This window comes from Miscanthus floridulus, chromosome 11 (assembly GCF_019320115.1).
Source record: "Miscanthus floridulus cultivar M001 chromosome 11, ASM1932011v1, whole genome shotgun sequence".
Taxonomy (NCBI): Eukaryota; Viridiplantae; Streptophyta; class Magnoliopsida; order Poales; family Poaceae; genus Miscanthus; species Miscanthus floridulus.
This window is the reverse complement of record NC_089590.1, coordinates 23,880,266-23,904,589: the sequence shown is the minus strand read 5'-3', so window position 1 is coordinate 23,904,589 and position 24,324 is coordinate 23,880,266. Positions and strand designations below refer to the sequence as shown.

General features: G+C 54.9%; 1 protein-coding gene across 6 annotated transcripts in view; it reads right to left on the bottom strand.

Annotated features, from left to right (window-relative positions):
* LOC136494637 (protein TRANSPARENT TESTA 9-like) overlaps positions 1–24,324 on the bottom strand; it is a 38,826-nt gene that overhangs the window by 3,563 nt on the left and 10,939 nt on the right. For 5 of the 6 annotated variants that reach the window (XR_010768644.1, XM_066490811.1, XM_066490807.1 and 2 more), the window contains 3 exons: positions 17,325–17,430; positions 17,161–17,232; positions 16,822–16,868 (listed from right to left, as the gene is read on the bottom strand). Coding sequence is in view for 5 of the 6 variants with exons in the window: in XM_066490811.1 (XP_066346908.1) it covers positions 16,822–16,868; positions 17,161–17,232; positions 17,325–17,430 (225 nt within the window). In the remaining variant the exon portion in view is untranslated. The remainder of the gene's footprint in view (positions 1–16,821; positions 16,869–17,160; positions 17,233–17,324; positions 17,431–24,324) is intronic. The other variant, XM_066490809.1, reaches the window with a different exon arrangement.

The following is a 24,324-nucleotide window of genomic DNA, read 5'->3' as shown; positions in this document are numbered from 1 at the left end:
CTACCTCGGTGTGTGCGAAGGGTAAGGAAGCTAGTCGAGCCAACTAGGATCCGTTTAGGTAGCTGGAATGTAGGGTCCCTTACAGGTAAGTTAAGAGAGTTAGTGGACACAGCGGTTAGGAGACGTATAAATATCTTATGCGTCCAAGAGACTAAATGGAAGGGGCAGAAGGCGAAGGAGGTGGACAATACCGGCTTCAAGCTCTGGTACACAGGGACAACTTCAAATAAAAATGAAAAATGAAGTAAGAGTTTTGATTGATAAGAGCCTCAAGGATGGTGTGGTGGAGGTGAGAAGGCAAGGGGATAGGATCATCTTAGTTAAACTTGTCATTAGTGATATGGTCTTAAACGTAATTAGTGCGTATGCCCCCAAGTAGGCCATGATGAGAGTGTTAAGCGGCTTTTCTGGGAAGACTTAGATCGCTTGGTTAGTGCTGTCCCTAGTAGCGAGAAGCTCTTTATAGGAGATGATCTTAATGGCCATGTCGGTACATCAAGTGCAGGTTTCGAGGCGGTTCATGAGGGTTTCAGATATAGTAGTAGGAACCAGGAGGGAGAGAAAGTCTTAGGCTTCGCCATAACTTATAATCTGATGATAGCTAACACTTTCTTCCGTAAGAGACAGTCCCATTTAGTGACCTTTAGTAGTAGCCAGTACTCTAGTCAAATCGACTTTGTCCTTACAAGGAGGGATAAACGAACATGCGTGGACTGTAAGGTGATACATGGAGAATGTGTGGTCGCTCAACACAAGCTGATGGTGGCTGACTTCTGCTTTCTGGTGCAAGCTCGTAGGAACAAACAAGCTAGGGTTATTAGAACGAAGTGGTGGAAATTAGAAGGGGAGGCATCAAAGGTCTTTAAGGAAAAGGTCATTAAAGAGGGCCCTTGGAATGATGAAGGCGATGCAAACAACATGTGGGAGAAGATGGCAACATGTGTTCGAAAGGTTGCTTCAGAGGTGCTTGGAGTGACCAAAGGGAGCGGATGCGAATCGAAAGACACTTGGTGGTGGAATGAAGATATGCAAAAGGCTATTAAGGAAAAAGAGTGCTATAAGTGCTTGTATCATGACAGGTGTACAAACAACATAGAGAAGTACAAGGTGACAAAGAAGACTGCAAAATGAGCGGTGAGTGAGGAAGAGGGGCAGGCCTATGAGGACCTTTACCAACGTTTGAGTACGAAGTAAGGAGAGAAGGACATTTATAGGATAGCTAGGGCTCGCGATAGGAAGACAAGGGACTTCAACCAAGTCAAGTGCATAAAGGATGAGAGGAAGCAGCTCTTGGTGAAGGAGGATGAGATCAGATATAAATGGCAAGAGTATTTTGATAAATTGTTCAATGGTGAGAACGAGAACACCACCGTTCAGCTGGACGACTCGTTTGATGACACTAACAAGCGCTTTGTGCAAAGAATTCAAGAATCAGAGATCAGAGATGCCTTGAAAAGGATGAAAGGGGGCAAAGTGATGGGCCTTGATGGTATCCCAATCGAGGTGTGGAGATGTCGCGGGGATATAGCTATAGTATGGCTAAGCAAGATGTTCAACAATATCTTTCGATCGAACAAGATGCCTGAGGAGTGAAAAAGCATATTGGTACAAATCTACAAGAACAAGCAAGATATCCAAAGTTGTACTAATTATCGGGGAATTAAGTTGATGAGCCACACTATGAAGTTATGGGAGAGTCATTGATCACCGCCTGCGAGGAACGACGCAGATATCAACAAACCAATTTGGTTTCATGCCCGGAAGGTCAACCACAGAAGCAATCTTCTTAATAAGACAGGTTATAGAGCGGTTTAGAGAGCAAAAGAAGGACCTCCACTTGGTTTTTATTGACTTGGAGAAGGCTTATGACAAGATACCATGAAATGTTATGTGGTGGTCTTTGGACAAACATAAAGTCACATCAAAGTACGTGACCCTCATCAAGGACATGTACAACAATGTTGTGACTAGTTTTCGAACAAATGATGGTAAAACAGATTATTTCCCGATTAAAATTGGACTTCATCAAGGGTCAGCCTTAAGCCCATATCTCTTTGCCTTTAATGGATGAAGTTACCAGGAACATACAAGGGGATATCCCTTAGTGTATGTTGTTCGCTGAACTTACTTGGGACTTAAAGGCTTTGTTGTTGTTGTTATTGTTGTTGTATGTTGTTCGCTGATGATGTAGTGTTAGTGGACGAAAGCTAGGCGGGAGTAAATAGGAAACTAGAGTTATGACGGCAGACCCTTGAGTCTAAAGGTTTTAGATTGAGCTGAACTAAAACCGAATACATGAGATGCGACTTGGCGGAGTTGTACAGAAGGAGGGAGATGTGAGTTTGGAAGGTCAAGTAGTGCCTAAGAAGGATTCCTTTCACTATCTGGGATCGATGCTATAGAGGGATGGAGATTGATGCGGACGTTAGCCATAGAATCAAAACAGGGTGTATCAAGTGACGACAAGCTTCTAGCATTCTCTGTGACGATAGAGTACCACAAAAGCTAAAAGGCAAGTTCTATAGAACAGCGATTAGACTGGCTATGTTGTATAGAGCAGAATGTTGGCCTATAAAGATTCGACATGTTCAACAACTGAGTGTTGCAGAAATGCGTATGTTGCGATGGATTTGCGATCACACAAGAATGGACCAAGTTTGGAACGATGATATACGTGATCGTCTAGAGGTAGCACCAATTAAAGAAAAGCTTGTCCAACATCGGTTGAGATGGTTTGGCCATGTCCAAAGGAGATCTTCAGAGGCACCAGTGCATTATGGAGTCCTAAGCCAAGCTAATAATATGAGGAGAGGTAGAGAAAGACCGAAATTGACATGAGGGGAGGTAATAAAAAGAGATTTAAAAGCTTGAGATATACCTAGAGATCTATGTTTGAATAGGACTACTTGGAAAGCAGCTATTGAAGTGCCTGAACCGTGACTTGAGGCTCTTGGTGAGTTTTAACTCTAGCCTACCCCAACTTGCTTGGGACTGAAAGGCTATGTTGTTGTTGTTGTTGTTACCATTGATGAAAACTCAAAATTGGTGTTTTCAAAAACCCGTAAGCAACGCACAGTAGCACAGGCCCTGCATGACCAATCCTGGCCTACGGATATCCGAGGAGGACTATCACTAATAGGGCTTTTTGAGTATTTTCAATTGTTGGATGTTACTGGATATACATCTTTCCCAGGATGAAGATGTGCATATATGCAGACTGGATGGCTCGGGTAATTTCTCAAAATCTGCTTATCGTGCTTTCTTCAATGGAGCAATCCCTTTTGAGCATTGACGTCGGCTATGGAAATCCTAGGCTCCATCAAAATGCAAAGTTTTTCTTTGGCTCACCATCCGGAACCGGTGCTGGACAGTGGACAGACTTGAGTGGCGAGGCCTTCCGCATCCCCAAGTGTCCACTATGTGACCAGGAGGAAGAAGACATTCAACATCTGCTCACCACATGTGTGTTCTCCCGGGATTTCTGGTTCCGGATTCTTGCACCTTTGGGCTTACAAGATCGGGTTCCAGGACATCATGAATTGTCTTTTGCAGATTGGTGGAGAAAAGCAGTGAAAAAGGTTCAGAAAGATAAAAAAAGGGTTGAACTTGACTATCATTTTGGGCGCCTAGGTAATCTGGAGACATGGTAATGCATGTGTTTTTGATGGCACGCAGCTGAGCATCAACGACCTTCTCCGGATGTTCAGAGAAGAGCAACACCTCTGGTGTCTTGCTGGAGCTCAAAGTCTGAGCGCGTTGGGTCTGATGGATAAGTCTGGCTGGTCCATTGTGGGGCTATTGGAGGCTGTTGCACAAGGACAGCATCTAGTCTTTATGGGGCTGTTGGCTGTTAGCATCTAAGACAGTGGCTGTTAGCATCTAGGACAGCATCTTAGAGGACAGCACCTTAGCATCTTAGACTAGCATCTTGGTATATGCTTGGCTGGCTAGCAGCCTATAAATATGTAACCCCAACCCCTCAGGTTGGCATGGCATTTGTGTGAGCTTGTGTGAGAAATAGACAAGAAAATTGCCCCAACTCCTAGTGTCATCCTCTCTCGATGAGAGTAAGAATTCTCCTACTACCAAGAGTGAGAATTCAGCGACTAACAAGTGGTATCAGAGCCGTAGTATCCTGTAGCCTGAGCATCTCCTGCTCATCCCCTTGCCCAGCCTCGCAACAGCCCCAGCTGAGAGTAGCAGCAGCTCCGGCCGCTCCTGTTCACTCCTCTCCCAGCTCGTCTGAAACAGCCCTCTCCCCACGCAGCAGCCCCCCGGTAGCGCGTCATGTCCGCAGGGCAGTCTCAGCGCTCGGTCGCCTCGAGCACGCGGCGTCGGCAGGAGGCCGAACTTGCCGCAGTAGAGGAATGCGAACGAGCGGCGGCAGAGACCACTACGGCGGCGGCAAGGGCGTCGAGGTTGGCAGCGGCGGAGCTGGCAGCGGCCAGAGCGGAGGCGAAAGCGGCGGCGGCGGCGAATGCAGCGCGTGCGGCGGCAGCGGAGTTCGAGGCTCTGCGCGGCAGCATCGGCAGCTCCATTTCCGCTGACGACACCGCCGACGCGGACCTCGAGCTGCTAGAGAGGGAGGCAGCGCGAGCGCGGGCGGCGCAGTGGGCAGCCGCGCACGCCCACAAGCGTGGCGGCAGCCCAGACAGGCGCGGACGCGCTGGCGGCGCTCCTGGAGGAGGCGCGCACGGCGGTGGCGCCCCTGGGGCAGCCGCGCACGCGCACGAGAGCGGCGGCAGCCCAGACAGGCGCAGACGCGCCGGCGGCTTTCCTGGAGGAGGCGCACACGGCGGCGACGTTCCTGGAGGAGGCGCGCACGGCGGCGACAATCCTGGAGGAGGCGCCCACGGCAACGGTGGCGGACGGGTCGATGGAGAGCGCGGCTTTCACAGGCAGCGTGGCTCTCTCTCCCCGGATCGGTACCGTGGTTACCAGGGGCTCCAGGCTGTTGTCAGGGACGTCGGTCCCGGCGGTGGGTGGCCCACCCTCACCAAGACCAACTACGTCGAGTGGGCTGCGGTGATGAGGGTAAAGCTCCAGGTGCGGCACATGTGGGAGGCAGTCCGGTACGGCGACGTCGACTACGACCTAGATCGACGGGCGCTGGATGCTCTCATCGCTGCAGTCCCGCCCAAGATGCAGTTCTCGCTTACCAGCAAGCAGACTGCCAAGGAGGCTTGGGACGCCATCGCTGCGGCACGCATCGGCAGCGACCGCGCCCGCAAGTCCACACTGCAGGCACTTCGCAAGGAGTGGGAGAACCTGGCCTTCAAGCCAGGTGAGGACGTTGATGACTTTGCTCTCCGTCTCAACACTCTGTTGCAGAAGATGGTGCAGTTCGGCGACCCCGACACCTACGGCGAGGAGAGAGCTGTCGAAAAGCTCTTCCGCTGCGTCCCCGAGAAGTACAAGCAGATGGCTCGCTCGATCGAGTCGCTGCTGGATCTCTCCACGATGTCGATCGAGGAGGCGATAGGTCGTCTCAAGGTCGTCGACAGTGATGAGCCACAGTCCCTCTCGGGGCCCATCACCACTGGCAGGAAGCTCCTTCTCACTCGGGAGCAGTGGCTTGCCAGCCAGGGTGACCGGAGGAAGGGGGAGCCTTCTTCCGCGACAGGCGGCCGCAAGCGTGGCAAGCCATGCAAGGCGCGCAGAGACGCCCAGGCCGGGGCGCGAGGACGTGTCGAGGGTGATGCCCGCGGAGGCGCCCAGGGCGGCGCCGCCGGCAGGCACAAGCCGGCACGAGACGACACCTGCCGCAACTGCGGCCAGCTTGGCCATTGGGCCAAGGACTGTCGACAGCCACGACGCGGCCAGGCCCACGTCGCACAGGCGGAGGAGCCGGCTCTGTTCATGGCACATGCCAGCATCGAGCTACCTCCAGCGGCACCGGCCGCAGCGGCTCTCCTCCACCTCGACGAGCCAAAAGCACACGCCCTCCTCGGCGACAGCTCCGACAACGACAAGACTGACGGGTGGTGCCTCGACACCGGCGCCACCCATCACATGACCGGTCGACGGGAGTTCTTCACCAAGCTTGACTCTAGCGTCCGAGGCTCCGTCAAGTTTGGGGATGCCTCCGACGTGGAGATCAAGGGCGTCGGCTCCGTCATCTTCACCACCGTGTCTGGTGAGCACAGGCTGCTCACCGGAGTCTACTACATCATCAGCTTGGGACAGCTGGATGAGAACGGTTCGCGCGTGGTGGTTGAGGACGGAGTCATGAGGATTTTGGATCGTCGTCATCGCCTTCTTGCCAAGGTATCCAGAAGTACAAATCGACTCTACGTCCTTAACGTGCAGGTGGCACAACCCCTCTGTCTCGCTGCTCGTCGGGACGACGAGGCGTGGCAGTGGCACGAGCGTTTCGGGCACCTTCACTTTGAGGCCCTGAAGCGGCTCAGTGCCACGGAGATGGTGCGAGGCCTGCCGTGCCTCGACCATGTGGAGCAGCTCTGCGACGTCTGCGTGTTGACGAAGCAGAGGCGACTCCCCTTTCCCCAGCGGGCGAGCTTTCGAGCCAAGGAGAGGCTCGAGCTTGTGCACGGGGACTTGTGTGGCCCGGTGACACCGGCCACACCGGGAGGACGACGCTACTTCCTGCTGCTCGTCGACGACCTCTCCCGCTACATGTGGGTGATGGTCCTCGGCGGCAAGAGAGGGGCTGCGGACGCCATCAGGCGCGCGCAGGCTGCTGCAGAGGCAGAGTGCGGCCGCAAGCTGCGCGTGCTGCGCACCGACAACGGCGGCGAATTCACGGCGGCTGAATTCGCGTCGTACTGCGCTGACGTGGGCATTCAACGCCACTACTCCGCGCCGTACAGCCCGCAGCAGAACGGCGTCGTCGAGCGGCGCAACCAGACGATTGTGGGGATGGCTCGGGCCCTCCTCAAGCAGAGGGGGATGCCGGCTATCTTCTGGGGAGAGGCGGTGGTGACGGCCGTCTACATCCTCAACCGCTCGCCTACCAAGGCGCTCGACGGCAGGACGCCGTACGAGGCTTGGCATGGGCGCAAGCCGGCGGTCTCCCACTTGCGGGTCTTCGGCTGCCTCGCATTCGCCAAGGAGCTTGGCCACATCAGCAAGCTCGACGACAGGAGCACTCCGGGAGTGTTCATCGGCTATGCGGAGGGCTCGAAGGCCTACCGCATCCTCGACCCGAAGACACAGCGTGTGCGCACGGCGCGCGACGTTGTGTTCGACGAAGGGCGAGGATGGGCGTGGGACAAGGCAGTGGACGATGGCTCGGCTCCGACGTACGACGACTTCACTGTCGAGTACGTCCACTTCGAGGGAGCTGGGGGAGTAGGCAGTTCTTCTTCGGCGAGCGCGTCTACCCCAGTCTCCGAGCCTCCACCGACCCCGGCACCTGCTACTCCGACAGCACCACGTTCTCCAGCCAGGACCTCGGCTGCGATGAGCTCTTCGCCGGCTCCACCACAGCCGGCAACGCCACGCACTCCAGCACCGACAGGCACCACTCCGGGCACGTCTACTCCACCACCAGCTCGTGTCGAGCACGGCCCGGTTGAGCTCGCTACTCCGCTCTCTCACGACGAGGAGCGCGTCGACGCGTACCACGACGGCGAGCCATTGCGGTACCGTACGGTGGAGAACCTTCTCGGCGACCAGCCGGTGCCGGGACCGATGCCTCACGACCTGGAGGCGCAGTTGCACCTTGCGTGTGACGACGGCGAGCCTCGGTCGTTTGCAGAGGCCGAGAGACACGCGGCATGGCGCGCCGCGATGCAGTTGGAGACGGATGCGGTTGAGAAGAACCGCACCTGGGAGCTTGCTGACCTTCCTCGTGGTCACCGCGCGATCACCCTAAAGTGGGTGTACAAGTTGAAGAGGGATGAAGCCGGCGCCATCGTCAAGCACAAGGCTCGCTTGGTGGCACAAGGTTTCGTGCAGCAGGAGGGGGTCGACTTCGACGACGCCTTTGCTCCCGTGGCACGGATGGAGTCCGTGCGACTCCTTGCGCTAGCTGCCCAGGAGGGCTGGCGTGTTCATCACATGGATGTCAAGTCGGCGTTTCTTAACGGCGACTTGAAGGAGGTCTACGTGCACCGGCCACCGGGATTTGCGATCCCCGGCAAGGAGGGCAGGGTGCTCCGCCTGCGCAAGGCCCTCTATGGCTTGCGGCAGGCACCGAGGGCGTGGAATGCCAAGCTGGATTCCACGCTAAAGGGGATGGGCTTCGAGCAAAGCCCGCACGAGGCGGCCATCTACCGACGGGGCAATGGAGGTAATGCCCTGCTGGTGGGTGTCTACGTCGACGACTTGGTGATCACCGGCACCAAGGATGCGGAGGTGGCGGCATTCAAGGAAGAGATGAAGGCCACCTTCCAGATGAGTGACCTGGGGCCTCTCTCCTTCTACCTGGGAATCGAGGTGCACCAGGATGACTCCGGGATCACGCTTCGACAGACCGCCTACGCCAAGCGCGTCGTTGAGCTAGCTGGGCTCACCGACTGCAACCCAGCTCTCACTCCGATGGAGGAGAGGCTGAAGCTGAGCCGCGACAGCACGACGGAGGTGGACGCTACACAGTACCGGCGCCTTGTGGGGAGCCTTCGCTACCTCGCCCACACACGGCCGGACTTGGCATTCTCCGTCGGCTACGTTAGTCGGTTCATGCAGCGACCGACGACGGAGCACCAGCAGGCTGTGAAGAGGATCATCCGCTACGTTGCGGGGACTCTCGACCACGGCCTCTACTACCCGAGGTGCCCTGGGGCGGCACACTTCGTCGGGTACAGCGACAGCGACCACGCCGGCGACATCAACACCAGCAAGAGCACGAGCGGGATCCTCTTCTTCCTCGGCAAGTGCCTCGTTAGCTGGCAGTCGGTCAAGCAGCAGGTGGTGGCCCTGTCCAGCTGCGAGGCCGAGTACATAGCGACCTCCACCGCTTCGACTCAGGCGCTCTGGCTCGCTCGACTGCTTGGTGATCTCCTCGGCAGAGACACTAGAGCGGTGGAGCTCAGGATAGACAGCAAGTCCGCTCTGACCCTGGCAAAGAACCACGTTTTCCATGAACGGAGTAAGCACATCCGGGTGAGGTACCACTTCATCCGAGGCTGTTTGGAGGACGGGAGCATCAAGGCAAGCTACATCAACACCAAGGACCAGCTTGCGGACCTGCTCACCAAGCCCCTTGGGAGAATCAAGTTCCTTGAGCTCTACTCGAGGACCGGGATGGTTCAACTTTCCCACAAGACGACGCACAAGACTTACGGGGAGAATGATGGATAAGTCTGGCTGGTCTATTGTGGGGCTGTTGGAGGCTGTTGCACAAGGGCAGCATCTAGTCTTTGTGGGGCTGTTGGCTGTTAGCATCTAGGACAGTGGCTGTTAGCATCTAGAACAGCATATTAGAGGACAACATCTTAGAGGACAATACCTTAGCATCTTAGACTAGCATCTTAGCATCTTAGACTAGCATCTTAGACTAGCATCTTGGCATATGCTTGGCTGGCTAGCAGCCTATAAATATGTAACCCCAACCCCTCAGGTTGGCATGGCATTTGTGTGAGCTTGTGTGAGAAATAGACAAGAAAATTGCCCCAACTTCTAGTGTTATCCTCTCTCGATGAGAGTAAGAATTCTCCTACTACCAAGAGTGAGAATTCAGCGACTAACAGGGTCAAGGTCAGGGAGACGGGGCTGTCTTCGTTTGTTTCCTCGCTCTTTGTGGGACAGGTCTCATCTCTCCCGTGTTTCTTGAGAGTAAGCCCTGTTCATGTAAAATTCAACCCCTCATGGCTCGGCTCGTAGTAAGGTGGTGGTGATTGTAAGGGGCCTATTCTTTCTCTCTATAATACAAAGATAAGAAGCCATCCTTCATATTCGAGAAAAAAAATTTGGTGTCTTACGGCAAATAATCACGATTTCATAATGGAACTCAGCAAATTTCATCGTTGGTGGTGTGAACTTGCCAATACCATGTTTCTCCGTGTCACACAGCAAAATTTGCCTAATTATTTTGGGCATGTCTCTGCTCTCCGGACAAATTTGGCAAAGAGTTCAGCCTCTCCTATTCACTGCTCGGAAAATGACCTGCTACTCACTTCGGAAATTATGTCTTGCCCGGTGAAGGAATTCCCATGCACTTATCTTGGCCTTCCTCTCTCCATGCGGAAGCCTACTAAAACAGAGTTTTTACCTCTAATTGAAAAGGTTGCACATTGTTGGTACTCGATCTCCCTGCACAGGTGAGCAGCTAGCTCACCAACACACTCACAAACTCACTCGGCTAGAGCTGGAAGAAGGGGATGAGCACAGCACACACACACAGCACGAACAGCAGCTCTGCTGCTCTGAAATGTGGCTCAGCTGAACTGAATTTTCCATTGCTTGGATGTAGAGTATATACAACTACTTAGTACCATACAATGTACACTAGTACACCTACTACAATGTCCTCTAGGACATGGCTGATATCAGCCCCAACAACTAAAGATGGCTGAGCTAAGCCATGTCTACCTAAGGTACAGCCTGGTACAAGTGATGGCCTATTGCCATACTTGAACAGGAAACAGGACGGCAAGAGCTGACCTTTGCCAACTCCTGCTGGTCAGGAAAAGAGAGGGAGGGCAGCAGCAGATTATGTCTTATAATTCTTCCCCTAATCCTGCTGCTAACCCCGATGCCTTGACCTCAACCATGCCAATCATCTTCTTCAGCTCCGAGAACTGAAGTCGCCCGAGTGACTTGGTGAGGATGTCAGCGAGCTATCGGCCGGTCTCGACGAACTCGATGACAAGCTGTCCTTCACCGACGCAATCCATAAAGAAATGAAACTTGACGTCGATGTGCTTGCTCCGGCCGTGGACGACAGGGTTCTTGGAGAGGGCGATGGCGGGCTGGTTGTCCACCATCAGAGCTGGCAGACGAGCTTCCTCGCCAGTCAGCTCACCCAGCAGCCGATGCAGCCAGAACGCCTGGCACGCCACTGTGGCCGCCGCCACGTACTCCGCCTCGCACGTAGACAGCGCCACCACCTTATGCTTCAGCGACTACCACGATATTGGGGCCGATCCAAGAAAGATGAGCACGCCAGAGGTGCTCTTCCGCCCATCAATGTCGCCCGCTATGTCTACATCGCCGAAAACCGTGAGTTGTAGCCCACCTCCGCAGCCAGTCTTGGGGAAGATGACCGCCTGATCCACCGTCCCCTTAACGTAGTGCAGCAGCCGCTTCACTACAGCCCAATGATCCTCCCCGACCGCGAACGCAATGTTCGGTCGAGTATGAGTCAGGTACCACAGCCCTCTAACGATACTCCAATAGCGCGTCGCGTCCACCTTCACCGCGGTGCTATCTTTTGACAGCTTCAGCCGCTCCTCCATCGGAGTCGCGCACAACTTGCAATTAGCCATGCCACCGCGTTCCAGCAACTTCTCCACGTAGGCGCGCTAGCCCAGGGAGATTGGAGTCGCTCCCTACTTCAACTCAATGCCGAGGTAGGAGAGTTGGCCGAGATCGCTCATGTGGAAACAAGCCGTCATTTCGCGCTTGAAGCCGTTGATGTCCTCCGCGCGCGGTCCGGTGTCGATCAAGTTGTCCACGTACACGCCGACAACGAGCTCCTCCTTCCCCGTCACCACGTGTAGAGCCATGCTCCGGTGCATAGCGTGCGAACCCAATGTAGCGTCGAGCTTGGCGTTCCACGCCCGCGGTGCCCGTACAGGGCCTTGTGCAGCCGCAGCAGCTTGTGCTCTGCTCCGTCGATGGCGAAGCCCGGAGCTTGGTTGACGAAGACTGTCTATCTCCGCCAGCTCGCCGTTGATGAAGGCCGATTTGACCTCCAGGTGGTGAACGCGACAACTGTCCTTCGTCGCTGCCAAAGCCAACGACAGGCGAACCTACTCCGTGCGTGCCACCAGCGCAAAGACTTCCTCGAAGTCGATGTCCTCACGCTGGATGAAGCCGCGGGCGACAAGATGCGCTTTGTGCTTGACGATGGCACCGTGCTCGTCCCGCTTCACCTCGTAGACCCATTTCAGCCCAATCGGACGGCAGCCTGGAGGCGGATCGATGAGCTCCCAAGTCTCATTTTCTTCGATCGCCTTCATGTCTTCCAACATTGCCACCCTCCAATTGGCATCCCGCTCGGCCTGCGCAAACGTGGGTGGCTCCTCTGCACTGACAAGGAGCAGCTCCTAATCACCAAGTAGCCAGCTCGCCAAACCTAGTGCAGCTGAGTCACCGACGAGGTTGTCCATGGTGCGGAAGCGCACATCCTCGCCGTCGTGGAAGGCGTCCACATACTCGTCAATGTTGCTCAGAGGAGAGGCAAACTCGACCGGTGTCGCTGGCGGTGTCCCCTGTCATGCTGCAGCAGGGGACAGTGGTGGTGTGTGCGCGGATGCTGGTGGAGTCTGCTCGCCCGCGCCCGCCATTGCCAGACTTGGCGGCTCACATGGTGCCGCCACAGCTGCTGGACTTGGTGCGTCCGCAGCTAGCTCCTCTACTCTGCATCTCCTCCTCCATGGATGACCATGTGCTCATTGACGAACATCTCGTCGACGCCGCTGGCTTCCTCCGCGCCCGGAGCCTTCCGATCCCAGGCCGCCATTTCGTCGAACACCACATCCCGCGAGTCCACCACCTTGCCTCCACGCGGATCAAACATCCGGTAGGCCTTGCTGCCCTCCTCGTAGCCCAGGAGCACAACCGGTGTGCTCCTATCTTCCAGCTTGGTGAGGTTTGGCTTGGTCTTCTTGACGTGGCCGATGCACCCAAACGTCCTGAGGAAGGAGACGCCCGGCTTCCTCCGAAACCAGCCTCGAACAGCGTCATGCCCTTCAAGCTCTTCGAAGGAGCGCAATTGAGGATAAACACCGCCGTGTTCATCGCCTCTCCCTAGAATTCTATCGGCATGCCCTATGCCTTCATCATGCTTCGAGCCATGCCCACCATCGTCTAGTTCCACCACTCCACAACACCATTTTGTTGCGGCGAGTACGACGCGGCAATAGGCGGCGAATTCCACCGATGTGAACTCACCACCGCGATCCGTCCATCTGGTCCATCTAGCCAATGCTGACGATGCTCGAGTGCAGCTAAGGGATGCAATAGACATCCGTCAGTGCACGGTGCTCCCCGTTCTGGCATCGGAAGATCACTTTGACACTGCCTCGAATCACCACCGTCAAGCCATCACCGAACTTGACCGAGCCCATCACACCGCCGTCGAGCTCGAAGAAGGCCTCCCTAGAGCCGGCCATGTGGTTGCTGGCGCCCGAGTCCAGGTACCACCTCTGCTCCAGGCCACTGCCCACTCGTCCGAGGTGGACTTGGGCGCGCGACTCATCGAGGTAGATGGCCTATGATGCCTTCCCCTGCTCCACAGCCGCCACCCCCTCCTTCGCCTCTGGCTCTGACTCTGGCTCGACGTCGTGTAGTGCGTAGAACGTCGCCATCAGGAGAGTAGGCTCATCGTCGTCCACATGCGCGAGGTGAGCCTCTGCCTTCTTCTCCTTCAGATTCTTGAAATTCTTGGCCCAATGGCCCGCCTTCCCACAAAGCCGACAGGTGTCCCTGCCGAGAGGCTCGCCGTCCTTCAGCGGAGCCTTGCCGCGGCGCTTGTCGTCGCCAGCGCGGCTGGAGGAGCCTTCCTCGGACCGCTTCTCCCACATTCGGGCCGTCCACTCCTCGGTCATCAGCAGATTGTCGCCAGCCGCTGTCGTGGCCTCCTCCACGCGATCGTCCACCGCCCTCAACCGCCCAGTCACATCCTCAATTGTGAGGGTGGAGTGGGATCTGCGTGTACTTGGGCGGCACGACGCGCATGTACTTGGCGACCGCCTCCTCGTTGGTGACGGTGATGCTATGCGCCGCCAATTGGCTGATGAGCGACTGCAGACAGAGCGAGAAATCCTCCACTGCCTCGCCGTCGCGGAACGCCAACACATCGTACTCCCGCCGAAGCTATTGTGTCTTCGCCATCTTCGCGCGATCAGACCCGATGCGCATGGCCTTGAGGGCGTCCCAAGCAGCGATTCCACGTACTCGTGAGGCACGGTGCAGAGGATCGCATCCATCGCCAAGCAGTCCTCCTCTTCATCCTCGGTGCCCTCATCGACGGCCTTCCAGAGCTTCCATGCCCTGTGCTTGACCTTCACATGCACCACCCACCTGTCGTAGTTTGTGCGGGTGAGGAGCGGCCACCACTAACCTTCCGCACGATCCTCTGCACGATGACCTCCTAGCGCAATGGAACCTCCACCACCCTACACCGATGAGACATCCTCACCGGTCATTTCCGGTGATCAACCGCAATGACAGCCTCGGCTCCGCTACCACTTGTTGGCCCTCGATCTCGCTGCACAGGTGAGCAGCTAACTCACCAACACACTCACAAACTCAGTCGGCTAGAGGTGGAAGAAGGGGAGGAGCACAGCACACACACACGCACAAACAACAGCACTGCTGCTCTGAAATGTGGCTCAGCTGAACTGAATATTCCATTGCTTCGATGTAGAGTATATACAACTACTTAGTACCATACAAGGTGCACTAGTACACCTACTACAATGTCCTCTAGGACATGGCTGATATCAGCCCCAACAACTAAAGATGGCTGAGCTAAGCCATATCTACCTAAGGTACACCCAGGTACAAGTGATGGCCTATTGCCATACTTGAACAGGAAACAGGACAGCAAGAGCTGACCTTTGCCAACTCCTGCTACGCAGGAAAAGAGAGGGAGAGCAGCAGCAGATTATGTCTTACACACATCACCTCCCAGGATGGAAGGCATCCTTGATGAACCAAGCTGGGCGTCTGATAATGGTCCGAACGTTGCTGACTGCTACTCCTGTTTATCTTATGACCGCCCTTGACCTCCCGAAGTGGGTAATTAAAGCAATTGACAAGAAACGTCAAGGTTTTCTTTGGAAAAGGTCAAGAACAAGCCAATGGGGGGCAATTGTCTTGTGTCCTGGCAAAGGGTTCTGATGCCTTTGGAATTTGGTGGTTCAGGTATACATAATCTTAACCTGCGTGACAAGGTCTTCCAACATGGGTGGCTAAGGGGTTCGGGGCTTCTCTCGACCTGCGTGACAAGGTCTTCCTATGCAACGCCCAAGGGCTGTCTTACCCCCCACAGGTCGAGTTTTTTCTAGATAGAGGACAAAGAGGGAGCACAGCAGCGCTCTGGGCACTGCTATGTGATAGCCACATGGAACCAAGTCTGGCTGCATGGAGCTAGATTTTGGGCAGTATTGTGTTGTGCACTCCTGCCAGAGGAAGAAGAAAAGCAATGGGGCGGAAAGAAAAGGGAGGGTCATTTGGAATGGTCAAATGAATCACCAGATAGCACTTGCTCTTACGTGGCATGACCCTGAAAGGTTTTGGGGCTAGAGGCATGAGCCTATAATAATTCAAAAGGCAGAGATAAACGCCAATTGAAGCAATGGCATGAACCTAAATTTTCCAATTTCAATCAAGATGTAAAATATATCAGACATGCATAGTTATGCACTTGCATTGAGGTAATATAGGGTTGATCGAATTATCCAAAGAAGAAAACACTGAAGCACAGTTGAATCCATAGTCCTGAATCAACCCCTAGTATATGGCAACTGGCCAAGCAACCCGATCCTCTTCTGTAAGCTTCCCAAATGTTCAACTCAAGTGTTCAGCATGTTAAGCTGTTGCAATTTATAGCATTGTTCAGCACAGTAAGCAGTTGCAGCTTGTAGCTGCTGAAAGTCTGCCTTCTACAGCCTCTCTTTGCGTCATGAGTCGACATCAGCGGTTCAATGTAGCTGTGTGAGTATTCCTCCATTCTGCTAGTATAGATCTCTTCTTCCCCCATTGGTTGCTTGCACCAGCAAAATGTTTCTATGTCCTTGGAGATGCATGGAGGGTATCCTAAGTATTTGGGTGGGCTTTCCTCTTGGCAGTCTTCATCGTCTTTCGTAATTCTACAACTAGCAAGAATGCAATGCTGCATGTATGAAAATATTTAGCGTTTGGTATTGTGTTCCAATCCCAAGATTTGCTTAATAGAAATAAAAAATTAAAGTCATTATGACCATTTGACAGTTGAGGAATCAGTAATGACATTCCAAAAGAAATAGGTATTCAAAACATGTGTCGATAAATTCCTGCAGTCATGCTCCTTTGTTCATTCCAGCTCTTAAATTAAAATCTCATTTATTCACTATCCCTATAAAATCCTATTCACTTCAGAAGAGTAAAGTGTACTTTTTCCTTCAGTTTTCCTGAGTGTAAGCACATCCAATTGATTTATCGTATTTTGTGCCCAAATTTCCTAGAGTCCAGCATAACCACCAGGGAAAAGTTATGGCATTTTCTATTAAGAAATTTGGTTGTACATCTTAACCATTCAATTGAATTGCGTATTTTGTAATCAAATAAGGGATATTGTGTCACTTGCTCAATGGTCACAAAATACAAAAATGACTACAAACTTCATGCATTTAGAAGGCAAAATTCAGAAGCAGATCTGAGTAAAGCATCTTTAGAAACAATGCATGAATATGAACATAACTTGTTTCTTCTTTGACATTGGATAATGCATCTGCATATGAAGGCTAACGCTGGTAAGCACTTTCTTGTGAGATGTGCTAACAATTAATAATCTCAGTAAGGTGTAGTTTGACCATATAAGCATTAAGCACCGCTTGGAAAGGTAAGATAACATTCATTCCATTCATGATTATTATTACGAGCTCCTTATCCAATGGGAGGACAGAACAAGCTTGTGATTTGGAATGGTATACATTTTAGGGGAAAAAGCAATATGTGGGATATCAACTAATAAAGATCCATCCATACCTTAACCATCTCATAGACTCCCTCTGCGATGGCAACAGAAGAATCACCTGAAATACAGTGCATATGACTCAGTACATCACAAGTTTATGGAAACTTATCACTGTGTATTTGTAAGACATAATTTGGGCCGAGGATAATATATCAATTAGTCCTAACTGTTAGCATGTTTAATACTGTGTTTATTGCCTGCATGCTGTTGCCTGGGATTCTTCCCTGGCGTGTTGTCTGGGATTCTCCCCCTTTCTTAATTACTACCTTAGCTTCTCCTATAAATCCTTGTAACCTCTGCTGTTATCAATCAATCAATATACAGAAGCATGTTTATGCTCTAATACTGACCTCCAAATGAACACAAATCCATGGGTACAATAATAGATTTGGATCCTTTTGGTGGCGAAGATGCCTCAATTGCTAACTCCAAAGAAAAACACAAATATTAGGTGGGAATGTTACGTACAAAACACATAAAAACAGATAACATTCATATCAAGATTGAAATTTACCTTTCTTGCAGTTCCTCCAAGCCTCTTTAACAATAGGAAGAAGCATGTCACACCAGCATCCTCCAGATTCCTCAGAAAGCTTTGAGCTACAATCCTTGTGTGAATCCTACAGATAGCACTTAATAATCAGCAGGAGGCAAAGAACACTAATATGTCTACATCTCTGGTAAGGCTGATTCAATAGGATAAACATTTAAGAAAGGCATTTCACTTCTCTGTAAGACTTCTATACGTTTGGCCGTTTGGGTAAGGGCACTCTCAATGCAGAAACTACTGGATATTTTCCATAGCCTAAGAAACTACCCATGGAAACCACAACTCACAATGCAGAATTTTTTGTATGGGGCCCTTTCTTACCTCCATCCAATCCGCTCTCCATGTCCAACAAGAAGAAACTAGCAGCCCTCCCCAATGCAATGCGTGTAGTTTCTTCTACCATCGATTTGCGTGAAGGCACAGTTTTTTGTTTAGAAACTGTTTCTTCGATTTTTAATCTCTCCTCAATAAATTACTTGCCACATCAGCAAAATGTCTACCTGGCAAGGTAATTTAATAGAGATACAAACCATGCTGGTTTCTGCATTGGGAGTGCCCTAAAGCCCAGTTAGGAATTTAAATATAGTGCTTACTTCACATCTACTCCTTTCCAAATTGTAAGTCGTTTTGGCGTTTTTAGATACATTGTTTTTACTACATATCCAAACATAGCATATATCTAGATGCATAATAAAAGCTATGTACCTAAAAAAGACAAAACGACTTACAATTTGGAACGGAGGGTGATGGATAAGTCTCATGTGTGGCTGGTCTTTGTGGGGCTATGATGCTCACATGGTCATGGTCCTTGTGGCTGTTTTTCTGTTTTTAGGACAGCATCTTAGACTAGAGGACAGCATCTTAGACTAGAGGACAGCATCTTAGCTAGGACAGCATATTAGCATCTTAGACTAGCATTTTAGACTAGCATCTTGGCATATGCTTGGCTGGCTAGCAGCCTATAAATATGTAACCCCAATCTCTTGGGTTGGCATGGCATTTGTGTGAGCTTGTGTGAGAAATAGACAAGAAAATTGCCCCAACTCCTAGTGTCATCCTCTCTCGATGAGAGTAAGAATTCTCCTACTACCAAGAGTGAGAATTCAGCGACTAACAAGTGGTATCAGAGCCGTATTATCCTGTAGCCTGAGCATCTCTTGCTCATCTTCTCTCCCAGCCCCACAACAGCCCCAGCTGTTGGCAGCAGCAGCTCCTCCGGCCGCTCCTGTTCACTCCTCTCCCAGCTCGTCTGAAGCAGCCCTCTCCCCACGCAGCAGCCCCCCGGTAGCGCGTCATGTCCGCAGGGCAGTCTCAGCGCTCGGTCGCCTCGAGCACGCGGCGTCGGCAGGAGGCCGAACTTGCCGCGGCAGAGGAACGCGAGCGAGCGGCGGCAGAGACCGCTGCGGCGGCGGCAAGGGCGTCGAGGCTAGCAGCGGCGGAGCTGGCAGCAGCCAGAGCGGAGGCGGAAGCAGCGGCGGCGGCGAATGCAGCGCGTGCGGCGGCGGCGGAGGTCGAGGCTCTGCGCGGCAGCATCGGCAGCTCCATTTCCGCTGACGACACCGCCGACGCGGACCTCGAGCTGCTAGAGAGGGAGGCAGCGCGAGCGCGGGCGGCGCAATGGACAGCCGCGCACGTCCACGAGCGTGGCGGCAGCCCAGACAGGCGCGGACGCGCTGGCGGCGCTCCTGGAGGAGGCGCGCACGGCGGTGGCGCTCCTGGGGCAGCCGCGCACGCCCACGAGCGCGGCGGCAGCCCAGACAGGCGCGGACGCGCCGGTGGCGCTCCTGGAGGAGGCGCGCACGGCGGCGGCGCTCCTGGAGGAGGCGCGCACGGCAACGGTGGCGGACGGGTCGATGGAGAGCGCGGCCTTCACAGGCAGCGTGGCTCTCTCTCCCCGGATCGGTACCGACGGGTCGATGGAGAGCGCGGCCTTCACAGGCAGCGTGGCTCTCTCTCCCCGGATCGGTACCGTGGTTACCACGGGCTCCAGGCTGTTGTCAGGGACGTCGGTCCCGGCAGTGGGTGGCCTACCCTCACCAAGACCAACTACGTCGAGTGGGCTGCGGTGATGAGGGTAAAGCTCCAGGTGCGGCACATGTGGGAGGCAGTCCGGTACGGCGACGTCGACTACGACCTAGATCGACGGGCGCTGGATGCTCTCATCGCTGCAGTCCCGCCCGAGATGCAGTTCTCGCTTACCAGCAAGCGGACTGCCAAGGAGGCTTGGGACGCCATCGCTGCGGCACGCATCGGCAGCGACCGCGCCCGCAAGTCCACACTGCAGGCACTTCGCAGGGAGTGGGAGAACCTGGCTTTCAAGCCAGGTGAGGACGTTGATGACTTTGCTCTCCGTCTCAACACTCTGTTGCAGAAGATGGTGCAGTTCGGCGACGACACCTACGGCGAGGAGAGAGCTGTCGAAAAGCTCTTCCGCTGCGTCCCCGAGAAGTACAAGCAGATGGCTCGCTCGATCGAGTCGTTGCTGGATCTCTCCACGATGTCGATCGAGGAGGCGATAGGTCGCCTCAAGGTCGTCGATAGTGATGAGCCACAGTCCCTCTCAGGGCCCATCACCACTGGCGGGAAGCTCCTTCTCACTCGAGAGCAGTGGCTTGCCAGCCAGGGTGACCGGAGGAAGGGGGAGCCTTCTTCCGCGACAGGCGGCCGCAAGCGTGGCAAGCCACGCAAGGCGCGCAGAGACGCCCAGGCCGGGGCGCGAGGACGTGCCGAGGGTGATGCCCGCGGAGGCGCCCAGGGCGGCGCCGCCGGCAGGCACAAGCCGGCACGAGACGACGCCTGCCGCAACTGCGGCCAGCTTGGCCATTGGGCCAAGGACTGTCGACAGCCACGACGCGGCCAGGCCCACGTCGCACAGGCGGAGGAGGAGGAGCCGGCTCTGTTCATGGCACATGCCAGCATCGAGCTACCTCCAGCGGCACCGACCGCAGCGGCTCTCCTCCACCTTGACGAGCCAAAAGCACACGCCCTCCTCGGCGACAGCTCCGGCAACGACAAGACTGACGGGTGTTGCCTCGATACCGGCGCCACCCATCACATGACCGGTCGACGGGAGTTCTTCACCGAGCTTGACTCTAGCGTCCGAGGCTCCGTCAAGTTTGGGGATGCCTCCGGCGTGGAGATCAAGGGCGTCGGCTCCATCATCTTCACCGCCGTGTCTGGTGAGCACAGGCTGCTCACCGGAGTCTACTACATCCCCGCGTTGAGGAACTCCATCATCAGCTTGGGACAGCTGGATGAGAACGGTTCGCGCGTGGTGGTTGAGGACGGAGTCATGAGGATTTGGGATCGTCGTCGTCGCCTTCTTGCCAAGGTATCCAGAAGCGCAAATCGACTCTACGTCCTTAACGTGCAGGTGGCACAACCCCTCTGTCTCGCTGCTCGTCGGGACGACGAGGCGTGGCAGTGGCACGAGCGTTTCGGGCACCTTCACTTTGAGGCCCTGAAGCGGCTCAGTGCCACGGAGATGGTGCGAGGCCTGCCGTGCCTCGACCATGTGGAGCAGCTCTGCGACGTCTGCGTGTTGACGAAGCAGAGGCGACTCCCCTTTCCCCAGCAGGCGAGCTTTCGAGCCAAGGAGAGGCTCGAGCTCGTGCACGGGGACTTGTGTGGCCCGGTGACACCGGCCACACCGGGAGGACGACGCTACTTCCTGCTGCTCGTCGACGACCTCTCCCGCTACATGTGGGTGATGGTCCTCGGCAGCAAGGGAGAGGCTGCGGACGCCATCAGACGCGCGCAGGCTTCTGCGGAGGCGGAGTGCGGCCGCAAGCTGCGCGTGCTGCGCACCGACAACGGCGGCGAATTCACGGCGGCTGAATTCGCGTCGTACTGCGCTGACGAGGGCATTCAGCGCCACTACTCCGCGCCGTACAGCCCGCAGCAGAACGGCGTCGTCGAGCGGCGCAACCAGACGGTTGTGGGGATGGCTCGGGCCCTCCTCAAGCAGAGGGGGATGCCGGCTGTCTTCTGGGGAGAGGCGGTGGTGACGGCCGTCTACATCCTCAACCGCTCGCCTACCAAGGCGCTCGACGGCAGGACGCCGTACGAGGCTTGGCATGGGCGCAAGCCGGCGGTCTCCCACTTGCGGGTCTTCGGCTGCCTCGCGTTCGCCAAGGAGCTTGGCCACATCAGCAAGCTCGACGACAGGAGCACTCCGGGAGTGTTCATCGGCTACGCGGAGGGCTCGAAGGCCTACCGCATCCTCGACCCGAAGACACAGCGTGTGCGCACGGCGCGCGACGTTGTGTTCGACGAAGGGCGAGGATGGGCGTGGGACAAGGCGGTGGACGATGGCTCGGCTCCGACTTACGACGACTTCACTGTCGAGTACGTCCACTTCGAGGGAGCTGGGGGAGTAGGCAGCTCTTCTTCGGCGAGCGCGTCTACCCCAGTCCCCGAGCCTCCACCGACCCCGGCGCCTGCTACTCCGACAGCTCCACGCTCTCCAGCCAGGACCTCGGCTACGATGAGTTCTTCGCCGGCTTCACCACAGCCGGCAACGCCACGCACTCCAGCACCGACAGGCACCTCTCCGGGCACGTCTACTCCAACACCAGCTCGTGTCGAGCATAGCCCGGTTGAGCTCGCTACTCCACTCTCTCACGACGAGGAGCGCATCGATGCGTACCACGACGGCGAGCCGTTGCGGTACCGTACGATGGAGAACCTTCTCGGCGACCAGTTGGTGCCGGGACTGGTGCCTCATGACCTGGAGGACCTGGAGGCGCAGTTGCACCTTGCGTGTGACGACGGCGAGCCTCGGTCGTTCGCAGAGGCCGAGAGACACGCGGCATGGCGCGCCGCGATGCAGTTGGAGATGGATGCGGTTGAGAAGAACCGCACCTGGGAGCTTGCTGACCTTCCTCGTGGTCATCGCGCGATCACCCTTAAGTGGGTGTACAAGCTGAAGAGGGATGAAGCCGGTGCCATCGTCAAGCACAAGGCTCGCTTGGTGGCACGAGGTTTCGTGCAGCAGGAGGGGGTCGACTTCGACGACGCCTTTGCTCCTGTGGCACGGATGGAGTCCGTGCGACTCCTCCTTGCGCTAGCTGCCCAGGAGGGCTGGCGTGTTCATCACATGGACGTCAAGTCGGCGTTCCTTAACGGCGACTTGAAGGAGGAGGTCTACGTGCACCAGCCGCCGGGATTTGCGATCCCCGGCAAGGAGGGCAAGGTGCTCCGCCTGCGCAAGGCCCTCTATGGCTTGCGGCAGGCACCGAGGGCGTGGAATGCCAAGCTGGATTCCACGCTAAAGGGGATGGGCTTCGAGCAAAGCCCGCACGAGGCGGCCATCTACCGACGGGGCAATGGAGGTAATGCCCTGTTGGTGGGTGTCTACGTCGACGACTTGGTGATCACCGGCACCAAGGATGCGGAGGTGGCGGCATTCAAGGAAGAGATGAAGGCCACCTTTCAGATGAGTGACCTGGGGCCTCTCTCCTTCTACCTGGGAATCGAGGTACACCAGGATGACTCTGGGATCACGCTTCGACAGACCGCCTACGCCAAGCGCGTCGTTGAGCTAGCTGGGCTCACCGACTGCAACCCAGCTCTCACTCCGATGGAGGAGAGGCTGAAGCTGAGCCGCGACAGCACAACGGAGGAGGTGGACGCTACGCAGTACCGGCGTCTTGTGGGGAGCCTTCGCTACCTCGCCCACACACGGCCGGACTTGGCATTCTCCGTCGGCTACGTTAGTCGGTTCATGCAGCGACCGACGACGGAGCACCAGCAGGCTGTGAAGAGGATCATCCGCTATGTTGCGGGGACTCTTGACCACGGCCTCTACTACCCGAGGTGCCCTGGGGCGGCACACTTCGTCGGGTACAGCGACAGCGACCACGCCGGCGACATCGACACCAGCAAGAGCACGAGCGGGATCCTCTTCTTCCTCGGCAAGTGCCTCGTTAGCTGGCAGTCAGTCAAGCAGCAGGTGGTGGCCCTGTCCAGCTGCGAGGCCGAGTACATAGCGGCCTCCACCGCTTCGACTCAGGCGCTCTGGCTCGCTCGACTGCTTGGTGATCTCCTCGGCAGAGACACTAGGGCGGTGGAGCTCAGGGTGGACAGCAAGTCCGCTCTGGCCCTGGCAAAGAACCCCGTGTTCCACGAACGCAGCAAGCACATCCGGGTGAGGTACCACTTCATCCGAGGCTGTTTGGAGGAAGGGAGCATCAAGGCGAGCTACATCAACACTAAGGACCAGCTTGCGGACCTGCTCACCAAGCCCCTTGGAAGGATCAAGTTCCTTGAGCTCTGCTCCAGGACCGGGATGGTTCAACTCTCCCACAAGACGACGCACAAGACTTAGGGGGAGAATGATGGATAAGTCTCATGTGTGGCTGGTCTTTGTGGGGCTATGATGCTCACATGGTCATGGTCCTTGTGGCTGTTTTTCTGTTTTTAGGACAGCATCTTAGACTAGAGGACAGCATCTTAGACTAGAGGACAGCATCTTAGCTAGGACAGCATATTAGCATCTTAGACTAGCATTTTAGACTAGCATCTTGGCATATGCTTGGCTGGCTAGCAGCCTATAAATATGTAACCCCAATCTCTTGGGTTGGCATGGCATTTGTGTGAGCTTGTGTGAGAAATAGACAAGAAAATTGCCCCAACTCCTAGTGTCATCCTCTCTCGATGAGAGTAAGAATTCTCCTACTACCAAGAGTGAGAATTAAGCGACTAACAGAGGGAGTACAGTGTTTTCTTTATATGCAATTTTGAACAGAAAAAGCAACATCTAGTGAAAGATAGAAAGCTGGGTTGCAAGAAACCGAAGAGAAAATATCAATGTGGAAACCCATCTCTAATATAGTTTTATCTGACAGGTTCCAGACACATTTCATGGCATTCAAAGAAAACTGCTTAAAAACATAAGTGAGATGAGGCAATGTTGCTTCAATGCAAACAAGCAAGAATTGTCACTACAACACCAATAACATAG